Here is a 22,893-nt window from a genome sequence, read left to right as displayed (position 1 = left end):
AAAAATTTAGCACAATCAGGTACCGCAATACTCTAACCTGAACAGTAATCTCGACTGTACTTGCATCACCCAAAGAATCAAAGATCTGCACTTCTGGCTTCACTTCGTAATTTTCAGACTGATTTCCAAGAGGAAGCATAGTGATAAAACTTGAGGAGTTTCCACTGGCAATAATAACAAGTCCTTCGGGAGAACGATAACTGCGAAACAACAAAGTATGACAATTTTGATTACGTCCAAGCCAGTTGATTTATCTAAACTACACTTCATAGAAAACCTAAAGCTTTAAAAATCTGTTGTATTGCTCTGGAAACCAGGAGATCATTAAAACTAAGGGCTGTTCTTATGTGGCATTTGAAAGTATTTTAACTTTTAATGTGTCAATAGTAACATCATCCCTAGTTTAAAATGTTTGATTAAAGCTGATTTCCAGTCCGTACTGCGCAGACTCGTGGTTTGTTTTCGTTTTTGTTTTGAATTCGTTGAAACGTTACACTTCGGTGACAGCATACATGAAGTTTTTTAGTCCGCCATTACAGTTCGTTTCGTTCAAGAGTTTCCGATGAGCTGAAACGTCGGTTTGAAATAGCGTCAAGGTTCTTCTACTCGTTATTATTTGTTCTGCAAGGATATCTGGCGTTAATAATGAAGAAAACCGTAAGTTTGTCGCGGAATTTTTAGTTTTGCTTGTAAACATTCCTTCGTGGTGGGCTCAGATAAACATTGCAGCCGAGATTGCGCAGTACGGACTGGAATTCATCTTTAAATTGCTTTCTTATTATATCTTCTGATAAAAACTATTGGAAAAGTTCGAACATTTAACGTGCATTTTGCAGTGACTTGAATTTGAACGTTCGTTACCCACCTCAGTTGATAGCTAAGAGGAATATCCTCATCCTTCCAACCGAAACAGGCGACCTTAAACTTCGTCTGAAGGACGCGGCCTTTCTTAGGATGGACAACACATCCTTTCTCACCGAAAGGATTATGCGGTGGTGAATTAGTGACAAAGACCATTTCACCTCTTTCTACAATCTCGTCACGAAGAAGGACAGATGCTATAACCTTATACTTAGTTTTGTGCTCCAGTGGTTTCCTTGAACCAGAGAAGACGATATTTGTACTCTCCAAGTTTGTTAGTATGTAACTTTGAAGATTTTGAACTTCCAACCAAGATGGACTGTTTGTTGAAAGCGAAGCCGACTGGTGTAACTTCCAACTGTAACTAATATCTTCGAGACAATAATGTCCTTTACATGTAGTTTCTATGATCATTCGTCTGTTCGTGTTGATCTTGCGACCGCAGTTGATGACACACCTGTTATTAAAGTAAATTAAGAGACTTTAAGCAGTCGTTACAATGCAATGAGGAAATATATTCGGACTTTTCACAGCCTCTCTATTTTTCAACGAAAAGAAAGAAAGTGAAAACAAACAGCGTGAGTAATATATGACCAGTGGACAAGGGCACTAGTAGGCATGGCCGTAGGAAGAATTTGAAACCAGATTAAGTAAGGTTATGGCTAGAGTGCACGTGTTAGCAACGGAAATCGGTTTTTTGCAAGAGAAATCTGTTTTCCACAAGAAAATTATTAAAACTGCTTCATGACCTTGTGTGTTCCTGTTTAGATCGAGTAGAACTTTGTGCAGTGACAGCTAGATAACCATTTAACAGCAAGGGATGCGATTGCCTTGGCTGTGGTTGCTGTCCATTTTATTTGTACAAAGTTTTTGCCTCAACATGAAGTACTATCTTGTCATTTTGGTGATGGGTAGCGCACAACAATCTCAACAGCAACAAGCGCTTAAGTTTTATCGTTCACTTGCACCCTTTTGGCAAACCTTCGCCACTCAATCAATATAGCATAGCATGTACACTAAAAACTGCTTTCTAGATGGACGACACGTCTTCTTCTTAAAGGTGCTTTTTTTATTGACCAGATCTGACTTTGCCTGGAGCCTATGCTATAAAAGGGAAAGGATCTTTTCCTACTGCCAGATATAACTTGTCCTTCTTACCTTAATGTAATTACAAACGGTGGACTCACAGTGAGATCATGAAATGCTCTTGATACCCTACGATCCTTTGTGACAACCAGTTCAAAGAGGTAAGTGTGATTTGCTTCCATCCTATCAACATCCACTACAATCGTCGGTTCTGTACTACTTAGCTTCCTTGAACGGTGACCATAGCAACCACTGGGACCCTGCTTGGTGACGTTGACAGTGATTCTTTGGCAGTACCAACTGAAGGCTAATCCACTACGGTTGTTAAATGGCGTATGTGGATCATAAGACCTTGATGCGTCTAATGTGACACTGCCGTTCCCCTTTAATGCAGCAATGCTACCAATAATCTGTACAACCAATGGTGGATATAGTACACGAACATAGCCATAGTCATACGTTTTTACTTCCAAGTCGCCTAATAAAGTTTTGATAAAAGCTATACATCTAACGTACAGATAACCTTCTTCCAGTTCTCTCCCTTGTAGTTCCAGTTTTCCTGTTGTGCTGTTAAATGGATCACCACGGACATCAAAGGGTCCAAATTCGCTAGATTCATCAGTTGCTTTTGCAATTTCCCATCTGAAGTTCAAGGACTCGTAACAGTTGCCGTGCTGTGTTTCAGCGTGAACAGTTATGTTTTTAGTGGTGTACAGTACCGTGGCTTCCTCGAGTGTTTTCTTTAAAGAGATGTTAATGTGAGGATAGGAGCATTGACATATCACTGGTAAAGAGAAGAAAGTCCAAAATTTATTAAAGAAATTGGAAAATGAAAACACAAACAAACAAACGAACAAATGAATGAATGAATAGTAGTAGTATAGTAAAGTATATCCTTATTGCGCCTTACTCTCCAAAGGAAGGTATTGGTTTTAACATTTACTAATACATTTAAGAAATAACAAAAACTAGATTCTTATAAAATTCACAATGTCAATGTAAAAATTAAATTAATTATAATGTTCATTGTGTTTGTAACTTAAGAAGCTCTTTCCTTTTTTTGAAACATTGAATGTATATATTTACCTTCTATTTTTGATGTATGTTTATTGTCAGATATAAGTAGGTACTTAATGAATGAATGAATGAATGAATGAATGAATGAATGAACGAACGAACGAACGAACAAAAGAACTAACGGACGGACGGACGGACGGACGGACGGACGGATGGATGGATGGATGGATGGATGGATGGATGGATGGATGGATGGATGGATGGATGGATGGATGGATGGATGGATGGATGAATGAAACGTTTCTCTTACTGGAAGAAATACAAAAACTATTTGCTTACGTGGATACTGGAAAGCCAGATTACGGTACTTTATCTCCGTGCTAAGCTTCGCTGCCAAGTTTTTCTCACTGGACTTTAAACAGAAAACTTTTAATTCGGCGGTAAGGACTGTGTAACCCGAGAAGGTTGAAGATCTGTGAGGGCTACAAAGAAAACAACAACAACAACAACAAAACACATTAGTGTTACCTACTTTAGTCGACCTTCGTTAACGTTACTCGAAGTCATTTCTCTGGCTTTTAAATAACACGTGTGTCAACCAACATTAGGAACTGAAACTGTAGATGTCGCGCTTTGAGGAAAACAAAATGACAGTGGGTCAGGACGAATAATTATCGCCTCTCACCTTACTTTAAAAATATAAGTTTTTCTCGTTTATATCGATTGAAAAAAATTGTTGCATGAACTTCATCAAAGTTCGGTTGTTTTCACCTCCCAGTACAAACAAAGGTGCCTAATGATAACTGCCACGCAAGCTTCTCTTCTGCACCATGTGATGTTCCAGAAAGATAACGTACCCTGGACAATCTCCCTCCTTGTCTTTCCTTAATTCCAAATCATCTGATATAATCCGCCCCCTTAAATAATATCAAGGTAGTTACCTTAACGTCACGAACTCGACTGATAGAAACCCTGGAAAGAGTCGAAGATAATGTTCAATCTGTAGAAAAAGTTTAAAAAATTTAATTAAGTCTACTATAGTTGATTTTTTTTGTGAAGGGGCAAATAGTAATCTATAGTTCTGATAGATTGGATGGCTAATTACCTTGACTTGCAGACAAACAGACTGGTTTAAGAACTGATTAGTCGATTGATTGATTTATCAAACAAGTGAAGAAAATTGGAATCAAAACTAAGCAGACATTTACAAGTAAAACTCGAGAAGAGACCCTACCTCTGCCAATACTTCCTCTTTCGTGACTTGATAATCCTCGTTATTTACATTCGCATGGTTCGGAGTAAAGAAACGGCCATCAAACATCCGCCACACTACAAAGTAGTACCCTAGGACAAAACGGTGAAGACTTAGTCAAAAGCGATTTTCACTTGAGTGACGAAAGTAATTGGTGTTTGCTTTGGTTTTGCATTTCTAGGCATAGTGATTGGTTTAAAAATCTCCCGCGACTTTCGGATGTCTTAACCGAACAGAAGTAAAACCAAACCCAACCGTGCATTCACTCACACACGTTTTTTCTGCGCTTCGTGCCGGATACTTAATTATTTAATTTGAGTTTTAATTTGTTCACTGGATTGTCTGTGTCCTCTGTGATTGGCCAGAGTGATTTTTTTTTATTATTTTACGACTCTGAATCTTTCTTGTTAGTAGCCCTTGTTATTTTTTTTTATTCTTATCAACTGACCGGTTTACAATGAAATGGTATTTAAAATTTTTCATTTTGATATTTACCTGGATCACAGCCATAAAGCTCCAAGCGGAAGCCAACGTTGTCATTCCAAGTTTGTGGTAAAAAGATGATTGCTGACGTTTTCACTGGGATAGGAATATCGTGATATCTGATAGAATTGCTCTCTTTGTTTCCTCGAAAATGCTGTTAAAAGAAAAAGGATGTCATCTTCATTATTTTCACATTAATATCAGCATTTTATGAATGTGACAAATTCTTCATATTTGTGTTGCGTAGGCCTCTGTGTTGTTTCTTCAGCCAATCATGACCAATAGAAAAAAGGTAATTAGAAATGAAGAAGGTAGTAATGAAGTGTTTTAGGACGGTGGTTGTTCGTATACTACAAGTACGTCCGGGAAATTATCCAGAGGAGTGTGAGCGATCGGGAAAACTAAGCTGACGTGTACTTGGTTTATTCAGATTATAGCCTGTTCCAAGCCTTTGCGCGTGACATGGTGGCTTTAAAATATTACAAGCAAACTTTGCTTTATATATATCGGAGCGGAATTAATGCTCTATAAATTCTCGTAATTTTATTAATTTTTATTTTTTTGGCAAACGTTTTGAACCCAGTGGTATCAGTTCATCATCCAATGTGGTCGTTGGAGTGTGGGAAGGTTGCTGGTAGCAACTTTTCGACAACCTGACTAAAGTCATAGAAATCACATGATAAAAGCCATATGAACTACATTTCTTCTTTTTTCGGAGCAGCTTCTATGTTCAAGATTAACTCTTTGGACTTGGGCACCTGGTTAATGTGACAATTAAGATCTATTTGTAAACAGAATTGGAAAGGGGGAGAGTCAACAATTTTCATTCTGATTCTTACAGACATTTTCTCTCGCAATATATATACTACGTGGAAGAGACTGACACCCACCTTAGGATCTCCCTGCATGGTTGTCAGCTGGAGGGTTTCTCCCATTTTAGACTCATACATGACGATATAACTTGTGACCCACTCCCTCACGGACGTATCCCCATACCCTTGAGTTGCCAACCCAGTGATGACCTTCTCCGTTTCCAGATTAACCTTGATCCAAGGAGACTGAAGCTCTTCTGGATTAGCCCTGTATCCGGGGGGCCATGACGCCAAGTTTAGTCTCGCTCTTTGAGGTCCATACTTAGCAAAGTCGTCATTGAGGCAGCTTGATGCTGTTATTTGGTAGTCTTTAATTCTCGTGCTCTCTATGCCCAACGGTTCGTCACAACTTTCTACAATTCATTCAACGAAACATCGGATCATAATCACTTTTGTTCTTTGGCCATTTCAATTTCACAAGAAATAAAATACAAACAGCGACAACAAACACAACTGATGAACTATACGCATAGTTTGAAAAAGAATCTAAAATTTACTTAACGTTTCGCATGCTACAGCACGCATCTTCAGAAGTGACGGTTACAAAAAGCGAAAAATATTAAAACTTGAAAAATACAAATCGAGGTACTGGCAACGGGCTAAACAATAATTAACAACAGCGAAAACAATAGGTGAGAGCTAATAAAGCCAAAGCATTTCACTGCCAACGTTGTCATTAATTTAAGGCCCGTTTTAGCAAAGTTTCTTTTGTTTTATACTGTTAAAGTAAGTCACATTGTCCACTGGCTAAGACCTGGAAATGGTCCCATTTGATGTTGTGGCCACTGGATATTGCGTGGTCAGCAACGGTCGAGGTGTGACCCACTTGAATAAGGGCTTTTAAATGCTCAAGTGTTGGGAGATGTAGCGAGGAACGTTTAGAAGAGGGAAACAGAGAGAAGGTGACGGAAATGTGAATGTAGAGAGCAACGGGGCTTTAATAGCAAAAACTGGCAATTTGCCACCGTTCTGTTATGTTAAAAAAAACCGCTTAATATGAAAATTGATACCTGCTTTGTAAGTAAATTACATCTTCTTCACGATTGTGCCGTCTTTTATAAATAACTACGAACTTCAAGAAGTCATTTTTGTTTCAGGTGCAACATTAAAATGTACCCACTAATTTTAATTCAGTTTAAGCTGCTGTAGGCCGTCTGTAGACTAAATATAATCCTCATAGGTAATAAAAATGATTTCAATTTTGTTATTGTCGTAGAGTAGCTCGAGTACGAAGCTTTTCCCATTCTGAAAATCCCGGTTATATTTAACAAAACAGCACCTCAACTCATGATTTGATGTATAATTATACATTTCTATTTGCATTTTTAAAAGAATGTATGTTTGGCTGTCCGATTTTAGGGCATTTATGAGCTTCACGTGTGTGTATAAATTTTCAGCTTCTTTTTGAGTGTTATTTTTTTTTATCTTGCCCGAGTTAAATAAATACAGCGGAATTAATCAGCGCCGTAGCTAAACGAGAACTCTACCCGAGGAAAGAAAGAAAGAAAAACATTTCATTTATATTTAAAGTATTATTTAAATTCATAGATTCTTATAAAAACATGAAAAAAAATATTCAAAAATTTTTCCAATCCAATTACCTCGGTTCGCCAGTTTCTAAACTATCTTTGAATAATACTATATATAAGACTTTATTTATACTCACGGTTATGTAATCAGTTACTATATAGCTATGGCCCTGTTGCTTACTTGAGTTGCCAAAAACATACAACATGCATGCTGTATTTTAATAGGCAGACATTTATACTGTTTTGCCGTAAGCAATACATAATAAAGAATATTTACAATCCCTTACTTTCACAGGCATTTGGAAGTGACTTTGGTAAACCAGCACAAGAAGACGAACGCAAACACTGTTAAATCGCAGCTGCCCATCACCTGCAAAATAGTATAATGGACAATTTTAAGAATGTTTGCAGTTTTAACTAAAGACACAATAATCGCATTTTTTGTGTGCATGTGACCTCGGTAATCAATGCAAACACCAGCAAGGTGTGTTTAGATGAAGGATTTTTAAATGACGGATTGATGGTGCAGTTCCAACTGATAATTGCTTTTTAAAGAAAATGGCTAATTACCCGGAGCCAGTTGTTCAAAGCGTGCCGTATATAGAGTAGTTTGTTTTGTCAACATTTAACAACTGGATTTTTAAAAAGGGACTATATCACGGATTTTATCAGATTTTTGAACCGCCAAAATTTATATTTGCGACGCAGGAAATTAAACCTTAAAATAATAGTCAATTTTTATAAAAAAATTACTATATTAAAGCACTGAAACTGTTTATGAGCATCTTTGGCTGTGGGTGGCTCGGATGGAAAAAGTTAGGCAAACGTTTTCAAGTTGTTTCCGCGCGTATTCGAAATATCGATATTTATCGAGCGCTAGCTTGATTTCTATCCGAAAATTAAGGTTATATATTCCTTTAAATGTTCAAAGATGATGTTTATTAAGGGTTAAGTTGCCTACCACTAATTTCAGAACAGTTTAGACCAAAAATATGTGAAATCCCCGTGGCATAGTTCCTTTACCGTCATAGTGTTAATTATCCGCACTTCGAACAACCACGGCCTGAGGCAAAGCTTTGCCAATGTAAATACTATGTAATATCTGAAAGATGTAAAGAGGTAGAAGTATTCAGATCTACTGTGATATTACGATGATAAATGATGAATGACATTGACATTCATTTTGTCATTTTTTCAAGGCAAAACAGAACGCACGGTCTTTTCGTTATCTATTTCGAAAAAGGTCGAAAACTGGTTGTTTCTTTCTATTAAAAAATATAAAGTCTCTACTACCACTTATTTAGCATAACAAAAACAGCTCATCGCCATAATTATTACACGTCTTAAACTTGTCACTGTACTGTTACCAATCTACAAGTCTTCCGAAACAAAACTTCCAAACATAATTTCTAGAACTGTTGATTGCATTTCGTTTTAAGTCTTATATAAAAAAAAAATGTTCGTTGATAAAATGACTAAAGTCCTTTACATCTTAATCGCATAAATAAAAAAATAGAATAGCTAAAGCTAAGCCACGTTACGTTGCCAAGGCACGATAAACTTAAAGACCATTCACTTGCTATTTATACCACTGACGTACCAAATATTTTTTGTTGTGCCATAGGTAATTTCCGAATTTAAGCCATGGACTTCTAAAGGATTAAAGTTAACTAAACTAAACAATGGACGCGCCATGGCAATAAAACTTTCATGCTGTGAAGGCAAATGTGTTTTGTATTTTGCAAGTCATAAATATAAATGTGAAAAGGGTTCTTACGTTGATGAGACCTCAATTAAAAAAAAAACACGTCCGTTTAACTGGAAGCTGCTTATAGGTGGATTTTCAATGACGCGTTATTTTTTACGTGCGGTTGCGACACGCGTTTTCGTAAGTCGTTCATACATTGTCTCTAAATTTAAAAACGCACGTAAAAAATTACGCGTCAGTGGAAATCCACCTTATCGGACCTTCTCATTTGGTACGTTTCTTTGTTTTACCTCTTCTTTAAAAAGTTCACTAGAAAACTTTTCCATAATTCCATCAGAAAAAAAAATTGAACATTTGAACATTTTGCTGGCTACTTCGAAACGATTACCTTCCAAGACAGATTTTCACCAATTACTTTTCCCAGAGAGACACTTCTCGTATTCAAAATTAAATGCGTAGTCATAGATTGACGGTTTAAAGGGATTGTTTGCGTGACACTGTACAGCGACTGTCGGTTTTTAAATTAATGTGTCTGTTGTTTTCAGACATATGATATATATCTCTAAAAAATGTATTTAAAAAAAACCCTGATGGAAATAGGTGATTTTGAATACGAAAGCCTTCCATTTTAGGAATTTTGGCTTAGTAACATCTCGCATTTCTTGCTAACTCGGTTCCTTTTAACCATTTTAAGACCGCCTCAGTAATAAAGTTCAAAAAAAGGTACCATTAAATATTACACTCTTTTTGCTTACCTTGTAAAAGACGCGTGTTGTCCAATGCTATTCAATTTATAATTACCACACTTCAAAATATATGGTTGTTGCTGATTCCCTTGTAGTATGTATTGAAACAGTTTTTCTGTAAAGAATTGAAAGGACAGGTGCAATTTATATACTAGGCTTAAAAGTGGCATGCCATTGAGATTTGAGCTTTGTTGGAAAGACTAGTGGTGTATAAATGTTTTTTTTTTAATAAGCAGATATGCAAAGCATAACTTTCACTCCTGTATCACGAACTAAATTGACTGCCGGATCCATTAAACTGTCATCCTAAATTGAGAATTTTGACAGGCAGCTGTTTAGAACTCACAGCATAACAAAGGTTAAGTAAATACCGTATTTAAAAACTGCCTTCAGACTCTTTATACAAACATTAAGACTATTTATGGACGAACGGTTATTTTAAACACTTCAAATTTTTAATTTACTGTTTTTAAAATACCAATTTTTTTAGAAGAATCTTGACTAAAAGGAATAGTAGCCCTTGCAAACTTGACCATCATTAATTTAATTTTTAATACATAACCACACATTGGGAAATATATTTTTGAATAAATTTGTGATAATTAAAGGTCACATGAGGCATTTTTATCAATAAAACGTTGTGAAATACTGTATTTTCAATATTTACCGTGTATTCTCGTTTGAGAAGAAAACTACATTGGAAGGAATATTTTGATAGGTCTTCCATTTTTTATAGTTAAATGGCTTTTACTTGAATTATGCTAAGACAATTATGTACATAACCAATTCCTGATTTTCACTGTCACACGCAAAGATAACGATAAATAAGCTAAGCTATTGAGTCAAAAAAATTCAAGAATATTACAGGTTGTAGAAAATTAAAAGATAGTTTGCGTGTCTAAGTCTCAGGTCTGTACGTGTTAGATTCAAACGTCTCGTTTTGTTCTTTAGTATTATATTTACATTGTTCACACGCGTGAGCAGCTATCAACCTCGTGATCTACACGCGTGACATTGCGTTACTTTGTTTATCATGTGATTGCTATCAGATCAGTTTCATCATTCTAAGTTATACACAATCACCTCGTGTTTTTTCTTTCGTCGTTCTTTCTATCGTTTTTGTCCTGATTTGTTCGCTCCACCGGATCGAGGAATTTTCGACTAATGTAAGCGTTAAATGGAACAAGACTCTGAACTGACGATTTATTGCTTACAGTACGGTATTCCGTACTCACGTTATCGTCAAAATGTTCAACACAAGTTTAAAGAGCAAAGTATGGAATCGCCATGTTGGAGCCCGTGGGAAGGGGCACCAAGATGGCTGCCCGAAATCAATGAAAACATCTGGCATTTTCTTCTTCTATAAAAATCAGTCAGTTAACCTTCGTGAACACGTAAAACATTCACAAAAACACTTCTTGTAAAAACTCAATTGTTCAGACCGTTAAAAATAACAGTATGAGGCATTTTCTTTAAGCATACGTGACAGCCCTCAGGCGGCCATTCAGATGTCGTGTGGCACAAAACTCCAGAAGTCTAAATGTTATACCTTATCTTAAAGAAGGCGCATGCTATTTAGCTGAAAATCTTCAATAAGATATATATTAAGGACGTCTAATAGCCAGTGAAGGATAATAAGTCAGGGGGCTCGCGATTCTGGATTTAGAATTTTTGATGATGTACAACACGTGAAAACGTGAAGAATTACTGTAGACAACCGTGAAAGATAGCAAAGGAGAAAGTGTCAAACTGACAGGACTCAGTAATTTGCAAATTATGTATTTATATGACCGTACTAATCTATGGCTTCTAAAATTTAAATGAAAGAATTTTTATTTTGCAAAAAAAAAACAAACATCTATCTAGATGGCTTTCATAATAGAGAAATATTTCGCAATAATATAACATTGTAATAGTATTATGAGGGCCATACCATTTGTAAAGTCCAGTTAAAGCGTGTAATAGTTATTAGTCACTTTCACAGGAAGTTTTAATTTAGCCACTTCAACAGGAAGTGTACCTAAGCACGTTTTTACTCAGCGTGCTTTCATACGCTTTTCAATAGTTGTGACATTTATTTTTTCCCTGAAAAAGTCTCAATCGAGCACGAAACGCGTCAGAAATGAAAGAAACAAAAGAATGTTTACAACTACGAAGCTTCTCCTTTATGCTGCTTGCTAGTCCAAGTTCAAAAAAACTAAAAAAAAGTCTCGCTTTGAGCTCAAATATTCACACAACAGTGGCAGTAAGCTAGAGCAGATATCAAATTATTGAGAAACATTGCAAACCTCCACGGAAATGAATAACTAAACAGCATCTTCATTATGACTGGCGAATTGTTTTCATATATCGCAGCAGCCGTCGAAGTACAAGAAAGTGTTTCCACAAGAAAAAAAATATTTCGGCCACATGTTGTTGCTTTTACTTCCTGTGAGAGACGAAAAGCTTTTAACACGATTATTTATGGTCAATGCAGTTAGAAAGCAAGAGAAAATAAACAACTAATGGTGTTAGTTTAACTATATCCTTCATTTTACAGATACAAGCTTCAGAATGAACTTTACCTAGAAATAAATGTCTGCTGTCTTTTCGCTCCGCAATCCTCAAACTCAGTGGCGAGTAGAGATTCGAGCACTCGTGGATTGTTGACGAATATACCACATTAAATCTTAAGGTAATAAATTAAAAGGATATACCGCGTTTATCGTTTGTACAAGTCCACAGCATGCATGCACATAGAAACGTAATCTCCATTTGTCGAATAGTCCCAGGTGAATAATGTTGGCACAACGAGTCATAAACCGTGGCTATTGTATATAATATAGTCATTGCAATAATGTTCAGCAGTATCAATAGATTTCCTCCAGTAGAGTTTACGCGAGTAAAGTAAGAAAACAAAACAGAATGGATACAGTCTTGCTTTTTTATATAAGAATTTATTTTATACGAATATCGGGGCTGAAATTTGCGAAATTTTAAGGATATTTTAAGAATAAATCCTAGGCTGAGATTCTGAAAAAAAATTAAAAACTTGCATGTGTGTTGAAAATTTAAAATACAATTACATGATTTGAACTAAACAGTATAAAAAACTTCATATCTCTAAACGTCAAAACTAGCCAAAAAAAAAACAAACGATAAAAATCTGTACTGACCAAATGTTCGATGCTAATGACAGTTTGTTGAAAGGTACATGTAATAATGTATGGGAAACAGCGCAAGCGAAAATTTCATACGCTATAATCTAAGAATATTCACAAAAATATCTTCAGCCTAACATCCGGCAGCCTTGGCTGGAAAAACAATATTCTCATAGAAAAGAAAGAGTGTATTAACAGAGCAATAAATTAAAGAGACTAATTATTCAAGCGCACCCAATTTCTCGGGGTAAAATCAGAATCAGCGAAAGTTATAAATGTCGATGCTACCTAGCAAAATGTCGTGTACGATTTAAAAACTCTCCCCTCAGCGATGCCAAAAAACAGTCGCAGTCGAATCCTTTAATGTGTAACTGAAAAACGTTTACTCAAACATAAAACTATTTAGACATTAAACTTCCGTATTTAGAAACTAAACTTTAGAAGCTATTAATGTGTTTTTTTTCGTAGCTAGCACCTCATGTAGAACTACAAAGTTAAGAAATTCAAAGGTGTTTTACCTTACTTTTCTCAGGCAGAGTTGATGGAAAAAGATAAGATAGTGTTCCTTCCATGGAACCCACGGTAAAGTGATTGAAAACTTCAAAGGCCAAATGAATTTTAAGATAAAATAACATGAAGGAGTGGCTTCATTTGCATCATAAAGAGCCTCTTAAATTGTTTCTGACATAAAATCCTTCTAGATCGTAAGCCTCATGCCATGCCGGTGAGACCTACATCACGTAAAGTCGTTTTCTTGTTTTTCCTATTATCTTTTAATCGTGTTGTTTTGTATATTTTTAAAGTTATTTTTTGCATATTTCTTTGGCTTTTTTTGCGGTTTGAGAGTTGCCAGAAAGGCAGAACTAACAAACCTTTAATAACTCAAAAACTTGACAAAACTGGCAATAACATGCATATTTTACAGATAAGAATATCAATTAAAACCAACATATTAAAATTGTGGTTTAAATTGATTTCTGGTTTAAAACTTTTCAAACTAGTTTGATTTTATCTCTCTTTCACGGTTTCAGGTTATAATAATGGATATGAGACAATGAAAAATAAAAATCAAACTGGTTTGAATAATTTCAAAGCGAAGATAAATTTAAACCACAACATATACAACAACAATAACACTCTTTTTATATATATATATAAGAACCTTTTTAAAAGACATCGAGGCTGGAAAAAGATCAAAAATTAAGAAGACTGAAATTCCCAAGACTGAAATTTGGTTAAGAACGAATTTTATTACTTCTTTTTGTTATATGTGACAAATATATGTACAAAATGAATACATCTTTTCAAAACTTGACCTGAAACCAACATTTTCGTCACTCATTGGTGACATGAACATGCTCATTAATTTCGGTTAGGAATAAATTTTCTGCAATACCACTTTGTTTTTCAGATTTAAAAACTGAGAACATTTTAAAACGTTTTAGGCTCAAATCTTCAAAAAAGTTACGAACGTTCAGCCACGGCCGAAAATTAGACGTTCTTATATAAAAAATAGAGTGTGTGTGTGCTTAGGTGTCTCAGACTTTCCATTTCTTGCTCCTTTTTTATGAATTTTTAACCTTAAAGAAGCCCTAAAAACGCCATTTTAAAGTTTAAAAATTTTAAAAAAATTAATGGAGCATGAAGACACCGTTTTTTAGACCAATATACGTAGATATAATTCCACACAAAAGTTAAGGCTCTCACGTAAATGTGTTCTCAAATAAACCTAATGATGCGCAACATCATCATTGTAAACAAAATGCTGACGTTGCTTATTATGGTCTATATGATCAAAACAAAATCCAAAACGACAATCGTTATTCAATAAGCTTTCAGATAATATATACTTTATTGGGGTTACCTTTAATGGTTTGCACACAATTTCGCTTGGAAGGAAAACGCCAATTTTCCTTCCGTGATACCTTAACTCATTAATCCCTTTCAATTACATACGCGCACATCAATTACACGTGGCGTGGCAACCAAATGGTGCTATTTCGTTGTAAATAGTACTGATCGTTAGCGTGGTATAGTCAGGTGTAAAGGTCATCGACCTTGTGCCGCCGTTTACTTCAGAACAGGCCGTGAACCACAAGGTTGCGTTCTCTTTGGCCCCTTGCAACATGAATATAGGAGCTGTACCTTAGAAACACTTTTATTGGTTTCTTTATTATGATTGTTGTTTTCAGCTTTGGCAATAAAAGAGACTTAAAAGTTAATCACAAATCATTTAAATCTATTACATTTTTTGCATAGATAGTTGTATAATGTCATCAAGAACATTTATCTGGCGCCACGTTGCGCAGCTCTTTGGCGCCGATAAAAACAAGTCTTAATTTAGGTTTTTATATTGTCAACCACGTACGGCAAATTCAAAGTTCAAAATCAAGCTACGATATAATTATGTGGATGGGCTTGTTTGCAATGTGCAAATTTATTGCTTGAAATAAAAAGAACCAAACATTATCATTTGTTACGTATTTTACACCATAGAGATAAGCTAACAACATAGATGGTAAAAATGTAAATACACCACAAGTGAAACATGAAAATCGCCAAGAACAGTGTTTGTATATGGGAATATGTTAATTGACTTTCAGTTGTCAAGATTTGTTTAAAAGATCCAATATGAAAGGCGTTTAGTTTTTCAAACCTTCATCTGCACATTTTCACGCGAAATTTGTCTTGCGCGACAAATAAGAATTTAAGGCCAAAAACGTCACCGCAGCAGAAATGAACACGTGGTGTTTTAATAAAGTAAATGGAGCTGTGTTCAAGTTGCCTTTTAATTTCAGTTCTAAAAAAATCGTTCTTACTTACTTTCGTTTGCTTCTTTTAATGTAACATCAAGAAACAACCAGCCAACAGTTTCTCTTTGTCGTCACCTGTTTCCAAAGCGGAAGATGAAGATGTGAGTCACAACAAAACATATCTTAGAAATAAAATTAAAAAAACATCGCCATCTTTCAGTTTTTAAAAATTGCGATTTCTTAATTTTCGATTAAAAACAAAAGAAGCTTTTCAAATTGAGGAAATAGCACACCAGGCTTGAGGAACAGAAGCAGCAGGGTTGGTAAAATTCAAAACAACAATATAATAAAACTGGGAAATGCAATTTTGGTTCCAACGTTTTATCTAACTGTTATTACTACGGACGTTGCCATTGTTTGATTTTGAGGGAAAGCGATTGTTATACTGAGTTCTAATTGTTACATTGGCATCGTCTTCTTCTAAGTCTTTTTCAGGATTTTTCCGAAGCCACATTTACTAATTTATCCATAATACGTACTATTTGCTGTCGTTGTGACAATATGTCTTATCATTTTTTATAGCACGACAACCTTATCCCACGTACAAACAGGCCGACTGTGCGCAGTGGTGATCGAATGGGTGGTCACACGTTCAAACGAACAGCAAGTTTGGAATAAACTGATCAACTGACTTCAAGAATTACCTGTTCTTGAGGCTTGGCATTCTGTGCGAGATAGGAACGCTATAAACGAACACATAGCGCTACCAAACGTTTACAATAGCATTAAGAATTTATAGACTCATTAAGAATGCTCTAGAGACTTTTGTTGCACTCGGAAAGTTCATTTAGTTTTCACACATTCGTTACATATTTTAACAGGACGCCGTTGAACATTTGCATTTTTATCTTGCTGAGGAAGGCAACAGTAGTGGCCGAAACGTCCAAAAACAATATTTTTAGCCAGTGTCAAACTTTTTTCATTCGTAATTTTTAACACGCCTGGCTACAACCCGAACATTTTTTTAATAACATACAATTCAATAACTAACAATTACACTATATCTAGAACTTCCAGCTACATTGATCACCACCCTACATGTACAGTTTTACCATGTTCCGGTAGCGTTTCATGGACATTCGCCTTCAGTATAAAATAATAACAGTACTTAGCACCCCCTTTACATACGTCACAGTGCGTTTACATTTGAAATTAAAAAATAGAAATATAAAAACCCGATTTAAATTACAATGAGATAAAAATACGCTAAGAATAACCTTTTATAATTACAATTGATAAAAAAAATAAAAAATAAAAACATGGCGTACTTGTTAAGAATATATCGACCTTAATAAATATGTCTTTAAAAGTGTTTTAAAAATGGAGACTGAAGGCGCGTTCTTTATGGTTGTTGGAAGTGTGCTCCCGTCTCGGTGCAGCAATGGAAAAGGCCCGATCTCCGTATGTAGAGGTGGCCGATCTTGTTAATTTAAGCAAACTTTGCGAGGCCGAGCGTAGACATCGTGATGGCGCGTATTGTTCAAGAAGATCTACAATGTATGACGGTGCATAGCCATTTATAGCTTTATAGATAAGCACACAAGATCTTAAACGACATGCATTCGCTAATAGGCAGCCAATGTAATTGTTGAAGAATAAAAAGGAAAGAAAGCTTACGCTAGATGGATCACAATTGTAACCGTATTCAGCTTTCGTGAAATCCTAAAATTGAATGGTGGATTTTTGCCAAAACTAATCAAGAAAAGCAATGACATTTCAGGGCCGTAACTAGCAAGAGGCAAGACGAGGCACTTGCCTCGTCTTGCCTATTGTCTTAACCGACAATAAAAATCAAAAAATATTTGGTTGAGAAAATAATACCCAGTTGAACAAGATTGATTCAAGAAATAGCTTACTAAAATAGCTTACTAAAAATGTTTAAGAGAGAGTTTCAGAGCTTCTAATTCTCCAAACTTTCTGGAGGGCATACCCCCCGAACCACTAAGCAAGATCTTGCCTCGTCTATGCTAAAAGTCTGGTAACGGCCCTGCATTTACTTAACATATACAAAGAATCAAGGCATATTTACTCCAGTTAGGACACTATTTCCGTGCTTTTGTCAAATAAACTAGCACGAAGACGGTGAGTGGCTTAACAATAATTTCGCAGCCACAATTTTAATATTTTAGTAAGCTTGAAGGGTTCTTGTTATGAAAATAATGAAGAAAATTAATACGTTATTAAAAAACAGTTGTTTCTAAACATTTTCCTTCCTTCTTGTGTCTAACCAAATATATAACACATATCCTACTAAAAGTAACTGAACACCGGTGTTTCAGTTTAATTAAAAGATAGGTTTTTAACAAGCTAAAATGGTTCTTTATAAACGATTAAAATTAAAGCAAGATGTTATGTCTATGCAATAAAATAAATGCTCTTATAGTTTAGCTATAAGACGCCTTTCATTTCTTGCATATCTATTAAAATTATTGTTCTTTGTTTTTTAAAGAATACAGAGAAATTTGGAAAAAAAGGAGAACCGAAAAGCAGTTCTTTAAATATTATCCTTGGTGGAAAGTTTATTTTCCGTTTATTCTTCTTATTTTGCAAACTTGCAGCCAATGGTTTATCGAAAATCATATACTTTTCAGGAAAAAAAAAAAAACAACGAGAAATTCCTTACATAACAAATAAGCAGTGCTGACAAAGAGCATGAAGAAAACAAGGCAAATTATTTGTCATTATTTTGTAGAAAAAAAATAGCACAACGTACCAAAGTAGTAAATTACATTTTCTTCACGATTGTGCCGTCTTTTATAAATAACTACGAACTTCAAGAAATAATTTTTGTTTCAGGTGCAACATTAAAGTACACTCACTGACTTATTTTAATTTAGTTTAAGCTGCTATAGGCCGTCTTGTAGGAAAAAAAAATCATCAGAGGTATTTAAAACGATTTCTATTTTTTTGTCATAGAGTAATGCTCGAGTAGGAAGCTTTTCCCTTTCTGAAAATCCCGGTTATAGTTAACAAAACAGAACCTCAACTCAAGATTTGATGTATACATATCTATTTGCATTTTAAAAAGCATGGTATGTTTGGTTATCATTTTAGGGCATTTATGAGCTTCTTGTGTGTGCATAAATTTTCAGCTTCTTTTAATGTGTGTTATTTTTTTTTTCTTGGCCTGAGTTAAACAAATACAGCGGGATTGATTAGCGCTTTAGCCATTTGAAAAATCTTATCGATGAAAAGAAGAGGAAAACACTTCTTTCATATTTAAAGTACTATTTTAACGCAGAACCTCTTATAAAAACCTAAAAAAAAATATTGAATTTTTTTTCCGAGGCAAGTGCTCGATTTGAAGGTTACTAAACTATCTTTGAATAATACTATATTTAAGACTTTATTTATACTCACGGTTATGTAATCAGTTACTATATAGCTATGGCCCTGTTGCTTACTTGAGTTGCCAAACACATACAACATGCATGCTGTATTTTAGTAGGCAGACATTTATACTGTTTTACCGTAAGCAATACGCAATATAGAATGTTTACAATCTCTTACTTTCATAGGCATTTGGAAGTATCTTCGGTAAACCACACAAGAAGACGAACGCAAATACTGTTAAATCGCAGCTCCCCATCTCCTGCAAAATAGTATAATGGACAATTTTAAGAATGTTTGCAGTTTTAACTAAAGACACAATAATCGCATTTTTTGCGTGCATGTGACCTCAGTAATCAATGCAAACACCAGCAAGGTGTGTTTAGATGAAGGATTTTTCAATGACGGATTGATGGTGCAGTTCCAACTGATAATTGCTTTTGTAAAAAAAAAAAATGGCTTATTACCGGGAGCCGGTAGTTCAAAGCGTGCAGTGTATAGCGTAGTTTGTTTTATCAACATTAAACAACTGGATTTAAAGGGACTATGTCACGGATTTTATCAGATTTTTGAGCCGCCAAAATTTATATTTGTGACGCAGAAAACCTAAAAATAATAGTCCATTTTTATAACAAATTAATGATTGTCTAATTGGCGTGCGTCGTGGGTCGTGGGTCATGGGTCGTGGGTCGTGGGTCGTGGGTCGTGCGTGTATAAGCCGAGTTACCAGCTATCTCTGGATTTTAAATTTACCGAAAAATGTGTGACGCTTAACAAGGCCGAAAATTTAAACTCACTCATTCAAAGACCTCAGATGGAGGTGTTACAATATACGTTGCATGAGACTACCGCTAGAACTTCCCCTCTCCTTCCCCTTTGAACGCCGGCCACGCAGTTAGCCACGCAGGCTACTAGTTTGCAGAAAAACTGAAAAATCTTAAACAAACAAGAACACCCTTAAAACGATTGCATCGACAAGGACAAGTTCCTTCAGTTTAGCTGATAAGCCGATCAGCTACTTCTATTTCTGCCATTTCATATGTGTAAAATCGGAATTTTAATCAGGGACCAGTGTGTGGATCTGTGGCAAACTAGTGTCGAAATATTTCTACTGGGTTTCTTGTTTCTTGGTTTCGCAGGATATATGCACAAATAATATGAACATTTTTATTTTAAAATAATGGTCTAAAATATAACTTTAGTCAGTTCAACAAAATGAAACGTTCATTTCGCTACAGTGCTTGACATTGCAAGTTTTGATTTCCCTTTAATCTCTTTAAACGCAACCTTCGACAGTGCATCTGCAGCCTCAAGCTTCAATTGATAACGTAAGGTCAAATCTCGACGCACCCTCACCGCGGCATTCAAACGTCGTTATAGGCAGCGTTTCTTCCTATTTCGGGGAATTTCGTTCATATCTGATGTGTTAGTATGAGCAAAAAATAGCTGCTGAGTGTAAATAAACATATTTCCACAATTTTTAATTGTACAACATACAACAGTGTACAACAACTACCGCTCGCGAATCCTTGACACCTTTCGTTTGACATCTGTCACTCATTTTAACTTTGACCTAAAACACGTCACGATAACTTAGTCACACGAGAGTCACGCTTTCCTGAACATTCCCGTTTTCCCAGGTATAAGAGTGTTTTTACTTTTTAATGTTTTACATCTGAACCAAAGTGCTTTGAAAAAATGGCGCAGAGAAGTCCACATATCACCATTTTTAAACATTTTTTAATAAAGTCCCAAAAAGCTTCGTAAATTGTCACGATACCGGTAATGTATGAAACTTTAAATTGTGAAAATCAAAACCTTATCTTTGAAGTACTTGTCTTGTTTTTGGCATATTTCTGTCGTTTGACCGCGGTCGACGACAAACCTGCAAGTTTGGATTCTGAAACAGCAACATCGATTTGGCCTTGTGAAACAAATCTCTAGTACTTAAAACCGGCGTACAATTATTAAGTCATTTCAAGAATATAAATAATTCCTTTCGCTATAGTCCCAGACAGTGCAAGTTTTGATAATGCTTCCGCGAATGCTTTCAGCAAACATGTACATTTCACCTATTGTTAACCAATCATACTTGAGCGTTCCCACGCCACTAATTGGATCACTGGTAAGTAGCGATCAACGGAAAACAAACTCTTTTTTTTTTCAATTAGAGGAATAAAAAGTGAAGTTGGCCATGCACAGAAAAAAAAATTCCATTAGGTGTTCTGTAGAAATTCCTTAAAGTTAAGAAAAGACTTGAGAAGTTGTAACTTTTTCACTTAAAATGACCAAGAAAAGCCACAAAAAAAACCCCCCCCCCCCCCCCCCCCCCCCCCCCCCCCCCCCCCCCCCCCCCCCCCCCACCAACCCCAAAAAAAAAAAAAAAAAAGGGGGGGGAAAAAAAAAAAAAAATAAAAAAATTTTTCCCCGCAAAAAAAAAATTAAAGCATATTTCTACCGAAAAAAAAATATATATTCCTTTAAAATTCAAAAAGAGATATTAAGGGTTAATTGTTAAGATACCACTAATTTCAGAACAATTTAGACCAAAAATCTCAAATCCCCGTGACAAAGTCCCTTTAACCAGTGGATAGTGTTATCCGCCCTTCGAACAACCAGGGCCTAAAGCAAATCTTTGCCAATGCAAAATAATTATATTATTTACTGAAAGATGTAAAGAGCTAGAAGCATTCAGATCTACTGTGATATTAGGATGACAAATGATGAATGTCATTGTTATTTATTTTGTCATTTTGTCAAGACAAAACAGAACGCACGGTCGTTTCGGTATCTGTTTCGAAAAAGTTCGAAAACTGCTTATTTCTTTCTATTAAAAAGTATATAGCCTCTACTGCCACTTATCTAGCATAACAAAAACAGCTCATCACCATAATTATTAAATGTCTTAAATTTGCCACTGTACTGTTACTAATCTACAAGTCTTTACAAGAAACAAAACTTCTAAACATAATTTCTAGAACTGTCGATTGCATTTCGTTTCAAGCCTTATATAAACCTCTCCCCTACATTCGTAATAAAATGTTCGTTGGTAAAATGTCTTAAGTCCTCTACTTAATAATCGCATGAATTAAAAAAAGGATAGCTAAAGATAAGCCACGTTGCCTAAAATTCTCTGTGGTGCAATAAGGTAAATTTCCGAATAGCTATGGACTTCTATAGGATTAAGTTAGCTAAACTAAACAATGGACGCGCCATGGTAATAAAACTTTCATGTTGTAAAGGCAAATTTGTTTTGTAGTTTGCAAGTCATAAATATAAATGTGAAAAGGGTTCTTTCTTTGATGAGACCTCAATTAAAAAAAACACGTCAGTTTAACTGGACGTTGCTTATAGGTGGATTTTCAATGACGCGTTATTTTTTACGTGCGTTTACGACACGCGTTTTTGCAAGTCGTTCATACATTGTCTCTAAATTTAAAAACGCACATAAAAAATTACACGTTAGTGGAAATTCACCTTATCAGACCCTCTCATATGGTACGTTTCTTTGTTTTACTTCTTCTTTAAAAAGTTCACTAGAAAAATTTTTCATAATTCCATCAGAAAAAAAAATGAAAATTTGAAAATTTTGCTGGCTACTTCGAAATGATTGCCTTCCAAGACAGATTTTTCTCGTATTCAAAATTAAATACATAGTCATATATTGACGATTTAGAAGGTTTGTTTGCGTGATATTGTACAGCGACCGTCAGTTTTGTAAATTAATGTGTCTGTTGTTTTTAGACATGATAAGATATATGTCTATATATCCTAAAAAAAATGTATTTGAAAAACCTGATGGAAATACGCGATTATAAATATGAAAGCCTTCCCATTTAGGAATTTTGGGTTAGTAACATCTTGTATTTCTTGCTAGCTTGGACCCTTTTAACCGTTTTAAGAGCGCCTTAGTTATAAAGTTCAAAAATGGTACCATAAAATATTACATTATTTTTGCTTACCTTGTAAAAAACGCGTGTTGTCCAATGCTATTCAATTTATAATTACCACACTTGGTTGTTGCTGATTCCCTTGTGATGTATGAAACAGTATTTC

The 22,893-nt window shown here is 35.3% G+C and overlaps 2 protein-coding genes across 2 annotated transcripts in view; both read right to left on the bottom strand.

Moving 5' to 3' along the window:
* The window catches only part of LOC144636112 (polycystin family receptor for egg jelly-like), a 15,797-nt gene extending 12,397 nt beyond the window's left edge, over nucleotides 1–3,400 (bottom strand). Inside the window, exons 1-4 of the mRNA XM_078495247.1 lie at nucleotides 3,304–3,400; nucleotides 2,020–2,731; nucleotides 866–1,318; nucleotides 38–200 (exon numbers count right to left, since the gene is read on the bottom strand). Coding sequence (XP_078351373.1) covers nucleotides 38–200; nucleotides 866–1,318; nucleotides 2,020–2,129 — 726 coding nt within the window. The 5' untranslated portion in view covers nucleotides 2,130–2,731; nucleotides 3,304–3,400. The remainder of the gene's footprint in view (nucleotides 1–37; nucleotides 201–865; nucleotides 1,319–2,019; nucleotides 2,732–3,303) is intronic.
* Nucleotides 2,168–22,893, bottom strand: LOC144635385 (uncharacterized). The gene is made up of 9 exons (XM_078494493.1): nucleotides 22,800–22,893; nucleotides 19,018–19,099; nucleotides 5,590–5,924; nucleotides 4,712–4,853; nucleotides 4,199–4,308; nucleotides 3,906–3,964; nucleotides 3,304–3,446; nucleotides 2,299–2,731; nucleotides 2,168–2,207 (listed from the first exon to the last, which is right to left on the bottom strand). Exons 2-9 carry the CDS (start codon nucleotides 19,094–19,096, stop codon nucleotides 2,168–2,170), a joined length of 1,341 nt encoding a protein of 446 aa, XP_078350619.1. The 5' UTR covers nucleotides 19,097–19,099; nucleotides 22,800–22,893.

This window comes from Oculina patagonica, chromosome 13, assembly GCF_052425735.1.
Source record: "Oculina patagonica isolate OP01 chromosome 13, crgOcupat, whole genome shotgun sequence".
In the NCBI taxonomy this organism is placed as follows: domain Eukaryota; kingdom Metazoa; phylum Cnidaria; class Anthozoa; order Scleractinia; family Oculinidae; genus Oculina; species Oculina patagonica.
The sequence above is the reverse complement of the archived record's forward strand: the minus strand, read 5'-3'. Positions and strand labels throughout refer to the sequence as shown.

Bases quoted from the DNA above. Each gene is read 5' to 3' on its own strand.
- LOC144635385 (XM_078494493.1), bottom strand. From the start codon at position 19,096: ATGGGGAGCTGCGATTTAACAGTATTTGCGTTCGTCTTCTTGTGTGGT. The intron at 3,965-4,198 runs GTAGGGTCTCTT...CTTTTTCTACAG, and splicing joins AAGAGGAAGTATTGGCAGAG to ATTGAACATTATCTTCGACT. The intron at 2,732-3,303 runs GTAAGCAAATAG...TCTCTTTACCAG, and splicing joins TCTGGCTTTCCAGTATCCAC to TGATATGTCAATGCTCCTAT.